Source organism: Petaurus breviceps, unplaced genomic scaffold, assembly GCF_028583685.1.
Source record: "Petaurus breviceps papuanus isolate PSGF00001 unplaced genomic scaffold, PetGlider_PUasm1.0 90779, whole genome shotgun sequence".
NCBI classification, from domain to species: domain Eukaryota; kingdom Metazoa; phylum Chordata; class Mammalia; order Diprotodontia; family Petauridae; genus Petaurus; species Petaurus breviceps.
This window is the reverse complement of record NW_027187344.1, coordinates 83,397-89,396: the sequence shown is the minus strand read 5'-3', so window position 1 is coordinate 89,396 and position 6,000 is coordinate 83,397. Positions and strand designations below refer to the sequence as shown.

General features: G+C 43.5%; 1 protein-coding gene across 1 annotated transcript in view; it reads left to right on the top strand.

The window, feature by feature from the left end:
* The first annotated feature begins 648 nt into the window (after positions 1–648).
* The window catches only part of LOC138147034 (uncharacterized), an 88,736-nt gene continuing 83,384 nt past the window's right edge, over positions 649–6,000 (top strand). The window contains exons 1-3 of the mRNA XM_069069182.1: positions 649–955; positions 3,918–3,961; positions 4,533–4,633. Of these exons, the coding sequence (XP_068925283.1) occupies positions 913–955; positions 3,918–3,961; positions 4,533–4,633 (188 nt within the window). The 5' untranslated portion in view covers positions 649–912. The remainder of the gene's footprint in view (positions 956–3,917; positions 3,962–4,532; positions 4,634–6,000) is intronic.

Sequence of the window (6,000 nt, the reverse complement as noted above, 5' to 3'; positions counted from 1 at the left end):
TGTGGGAGATCCCTTGAAGAGTACAGAACCACCTTCTTTTTACAAAGGAGATATTATAAACAGAACCCAGCCAGTCCAGAAAAGCCTGCTCCAAACGTAGCACAGAAATTGTCTTCAGCTTTCTTTAAGAGTGCATGTTTGCCACTGAAGCCCTTTACAGACTTTGAGGTAAAAGAGGCAGGGTGACTCATGCAGTATTAGGAAAGAGACCTGGATTTGGAAGGGGAAGGTTTGGCTTTGGATCCTAATCTGCTACTTAACTACTTGGGTGATTTCAAGAATGTCACTGATCATCTCTGGGCCTCAGTTTCCTCATCTGTAAAATGGAGAGTTTTAAAGTAGTGATCCCTCAGGTCTTTTTAATGTCTAAATCCTATTATTCTATGTACCAGTTTGCTGGATAGTGCTTTTTTACATCAATGGTAATTTGCCATTGGTATTTGACTACATGACCTCCAAGGTTCCTCCCAGTTTTCTGAGCTCCTCCCATCCATCTGACCAGATCCAATCAGGGCAGAAAAACTCTGCCTACCTGAGGCATCAGGTAAGTCCCGGTGTGCTCCCCCCTCACCCCTTTTTGAGGGGGGATGGGGGAGGAGAAAAAGAGGAGGCTTGGGGGTGGAAAGGGATGCTTTCTTTCTTCTACAAAGGCTCCTGAGTGGGGCGGGGTTGCTGGGGCAGCGCCCACCAGGTGAAGCAGGTGAGCCAGACAAAGGGACCCGGAGGGAGAGAACCGCGCCCCATACCCCCCTCCCTTTAGACTGGTTTGGGGGTGGAGCTGGGCGGGGATGCCTGGGTTCCTCCGGCAACAGCCCCAGACCAACTAACAGCCAGGCCAGGAAGGACGCTGGGTTGGCTGTGGCTGCTTTGTATTTTCAGAAGGCTCTCTCAGACTCTAAGGGAGACCCCCAGATGGCTTCGTCTGCTGCTTCCCCCCCATCAGATCTTTTGAATGGTGAGTGATTTGGACCTAGGCACTTGGTGATGGATGAGGAAATGGTTGGAGATGGGGCAGAGCAGGATTAGGAAGAGGACTTTCCCTAAACACAGGTGAGGACCTTTCCAAAGATTTCAGAGACTTAAGCAGTGCTTCTTTCATCCCGGTCCTTCACCCCCCACCCCAGTGCACAGGGCCTCCTTGAAGGTCACCACCTTGCCTGTTAGAAGAGCCCCCTACCAGGGGCAACATTTCCTCCTCCCTTTCATAGTAACCAGCACTTGAACTATAGACCAGGAAACCAAAGAACAAAGTGAAGGCGGGGGGATTGTTTTTTGGTTTTTTTTTTAAGAAAAGGACCAGTTCTTTGGGAATGGGAAGAGGGATTTATGTACAAGTCTTACTATGAAGCCCTCTTTCTCACAAACCAAAGAGAAATCCTTTTCACTCCTACCCCCACATCAGCATTTCCATTCAAAAACAAGCATTACAATCCTTGCTGGAGATTAAGGTGACAAGCAGTTTACACTTTGCTAAGAATCATACAAGCACCTAAATAAGTATGAATACAAAGCAGAACTTGATTAGAGGCAAAGGAGAGGTTCGGATGAAGTGCCCTGGGAAGATCTGAGGAAGGAGATGGCATTTCAGTTAGGGATGATTCCCCAATTTCATTTGAGGAAAGCTTCCTGGAGGAGGTGGCAGTTGAGCTAAGCCTTGAGGGGAGGAGCTCTGTGGGCAAAGATAGACAAAGAGTTGGTCCCAGGCCGAAACAACCTATGGGAATATGGTTTTTCTTAAGGGCCAGACAGTTCATCTAAATGAAAACTAGATTTCCCCCAGTCCTGTAGGAGATGAGGAAGAGATTGTGAAGCCCTCTCTCAGGGGCATGGGCAGCCCTGATTGTTCAATTTTCAGTGCGAGCATTTATGCCTTGGAAATTGGCAAACACTACAAATCAGGACTTGATTTGATTTTTTGTTTAATTTCCACACTTAAGAAAGTGATAGAGAAAATATTAATAATGCAGATTAAACTTGAAAGTGTGTCTTTTTTTGGGTAGAGAGAAACCAGCTAGTTGTTAAGCATTTACCAGCATATCCCTGCCTATACTACACCTCTATACTACACACCCAACTGAAAAGGTTCAGAGCAAGGAGTGGTATTTATGTGTTTCTTATCCCTTACTCCAATATTATCCTGGGTTCAAGCCTTGTATAGCAGCCTAATCTTGCCCTGATCTGATGGGGCTTCCTCAGACTCCTTGATCAAGCAGGAGATATTGGCCACTGAGAAGCCAACAAGACTCTAAGAAGAATTCTCTATAAATGAAGCTTGTCAAGCAGGTAACACTTTGCCCCCACGTGGCTCTTGGCCACTTGCTCTGTGGCCTTGAGCAAATCACTTAACCACAGCAGGATTCAATTGTTTCATTTGTAAAATGAGAGCATTGGGCTAGATGATCTCCAAAGACCCCTTCCAGTTCCAAATCTTACAATTAATTCCATCCAAATATGGGGTCTTGTGTTATTTTCCAAGGGAAAAAATGATTATTTGCTGTTAAACCAAACAACAAATCTGCAGAAGGAAATAATTATTAAGTTTATATTAGACACCTGCCATTTCAAGTTTTTGCATTCTAACAACATACCACATTCTGGACAATGTGTCTGAGCCCTTAAAAAGTCCTTAAATTTTTTAGACAGAGTCAAGAATTCATTTCATCATGTTTATTTGGGGTAGCTATTTTGAGATAGTACCTGCAGAAAGCCAAGATAAACCATTTTGTAGTTTTCTAATTTTTAAATTCAGATCCCAGGATTTTGGAATTGAAATGTACCTTAGAAACTAATTCTACTTTGCTTCCAATGCAGAAAGGTTAGATGCCTCTGCTGGAACATCTCATCCCACTTTGACTCCCTGTAAGAACCAATGTCATTGATTAGCTAGCCCTCCTTTTGCCTAGGTGTCCTACCCATACCCTATTCAGTAGGCCAGGCAGGATTCATCCTGAATGAGGTTGTCTTTCTGGTAGTCTGAAAATAAGGGGCATCCATTTCATCAAAAGAGATTATACTAGGCATGAATGACTCAAGGGTAGGGGGGAAATGAAGAATATATATGGATCACTCCAACTTCTATTCTTTGAATCTGGAGTTCAGAGGCAGGTTCTCTTCCTTGACGCTAGAATTCATTTTGACACCGTACTTCATTCACATGCTTTTGAGGTCTCAGGGATGGAGTGAAGGGAAGCCCTCCTTAGAAAGACCTGGAAATGTTAGGAGGAGGACCTTCTCAGAATACTGTGCTCACAGAAAGCTCTCAAGAATCTTATCAGAATGTCAGGGTTCTTAGTTGATTTATAGAGAGTTTTTTTTTTAAAGAGTCAGGGCATAGGGGTTGGGGATAACCAAAGTAGCTCATGACTTCATTTGCTAAACATTTGGAGTGTCTCATTGAGTAGTAATTCTTATGTTTATAGTGACTCTTCCTCTAGCAGTCCAAAGTCATTTGCAGACATCATTTATCTCCATCTTATATAGCCCCTTTAAGCTCAGCCATCTGTTTTTCCCTCTAACCTCTTCCTTTATGATATCTTCCCAAATGACTTGATTATTGGATAATATTATTCTAACATTTTGCATCTGTCTTCTGCTTTGCTCCATCTGAGTTTCCTTGAATTTTGATCAGCATCTTTGTATCAGTTGTTGAGTCCTGGAAACACTTGTTGAAAAAAGTCTCACATTGAAAAAAAAATCAGATCCAGCTAAAAAGAAGGTTCAAAGAAAGGAGGCACTGATTTGTGGTTTTTAAAAGGCAAAAACTCCACAGAGGTATTTAGCAGCCCAGGAATTCCTCAGAAGCTACACAATTCATTCCAAAAACACAACTCAGTGTGCCCGAGGGGAGACTTGGCTTTGAGGTACATGGGCGTTAGATGTGTTCTGGAGTTCTCAGCATCTGCATGTCATTTCCCCAGATGTGGCCTTGGCTTGGGCCAGCCTTCAAAGAGCCAGGCACGTGGTAAGTTGTTCTGTTTGATCCATTTTGCAATTAGATCTCTCTCCTGGGGTCTTTCTCTGGCATGGAGGCTTAGGGGCTTTGCTTGGCTGGTTTGCGCTGAAGTAGCTAATCAGAGGATCAGGCTAATTTGGATCTTTCCCAGATTGGGGGATGTTGATTGGCCGGGGGCTTTGAGGCTGAGCAGCCCTTGGGGAGGTGGCTGGGGAGGTGGTTGTTTGATGCTATAGTGACCTTGGAGCTCTCTATTATAAGCTTCAGCTGCTTAGTGATAAGTCCTTTGTAGGCAATTACCAAGCATGTGGGTGAGTACGAATAATGGGAAAGCAGTGGGGTCTGTCTTATCTTCACAGCCGGCTGAATACTTTCCAAGACAGTGGGCATGTCCCAGCTTGCAAAACTGTTTGCCTTTCTCCTCTGAGAGGCGGTGAGAAATAAATAGTAGCATTAATTAGAGCCAGGCTGTGTGCTAGTCTAGAAAAACAAGCAACCACCACCTACTCAACTCTGCCATGGAAGCAGCTGGTAAAATGGGGCATATGTCCTTCCAGAGAGTAAATGTGCTTTTTCACAGCTACAGCGGATGGAGAGTGAACTGGAGGCACCCCTCTGGCACAGGGTCAGCAGCCAGACTTGCAGATCACTTGATGGTGGGCAAGAGAAGCTGGTTTCTTGGTGAGTGGGGATGGGCAAGGGCTGGGCCATGGGCTATGTTTATTGAAGTAGGAGGAGATGCAATGCCATTGGCCTGAAGGATCACTTTATAATATCTAGGGCTTTGAGAGTTGGTCTTGGTGAGGACCATTAGATCAGGATGGCATTTCAGGATCTTATGGTGGGGAAGATAGTAATGATAATAGCTAGCATTTATTTAGAACTTTGAGGTTTGCAAAGCACTTTATATTTTTCATTTGATCCTTACCACCACATGCAATTATAATAGTGAGGTAGATCCTATGGCCACTCCCATTTTACAGATGAGACAAAGAGATTAAGTAAGAGAGCCAATAATTGTAACAGGATTTGAATGCAAAGCTTCCTGATTCCAAGTCTAGCACTCTACACACTGTGCCACCTTTGCTGCCTCTGTTTCAGTTTTCATTCTAACCCCAACTCATCCCTGCTAAGAAACCAAGCCCCTAGAAAGTATCCTAAATCCTTTATACTGACTAAGGAAGCAAGTTTTCCACTTAAACTCAAAGCCTAGTGAAGTGGCTAGCATTTTTACCCTTAGAATACTGGGCACCAAATTGCAAAGTATGGTGTGAGAAATATTTTTTTCTCTCTTGTGGACTCTCCATCTCCCCAGTCAGATACACAGGGTTGTGATTAGCTGATGCTTAATTAACTCTAGCTTTGGCTAGTCTAAAGTTAAGTTTACTGCTGACCTTTCAAAATCATGATGGATAGAATTTAGAGGTGGGAGGGGTTTTAGAAATCCTAACATCCAACCTCTGAATCTTACAGATGGGGAAACTGAGGCCCAGAGGGGTTGTTGTGATTTGCATGAGTAGCATAACAACCAGGATTCAAACTATGGTCATCTCCCAATCCAGTGTTTTTTCTGTATCCCACTGCCTCTCATAAGGCTAGGCTAGTTAACACATTACCCAAATTCAGTTGTTGAAACACAGGACTAATGAGATCAAGTTTTGGTTCCCCATAGGTAAAAATGGGCTTCTCGCATAGAAACTGCTCCATAGCTCCATCACAGGTTCTTTTCATTTCTGTTGGCCTTATCACTTACAATTGGACACACTCTAACCAAGATCAGGTGAGACATGAAGGATGCTTCCTCAATATACATTTTCACTATTAGAGATTCATTCACATGGTAGGTCAAGGACGTTTTAATAACACGTTATTATAGAATGTTAGATCCGGAAGTCTCCTTGGAGAGAATACAGGAACTCTTTAACCTTTCTTTGGCAGTCCCTGTCTCAGAATGCTTTGTTACCTTCATAAAGGAAGGCTATGCAAAATTCCAGTTAGCAGTCCTTGAAAGAAAAGATGGAATTTTTTTTCCTTATCCAAGGTCATAG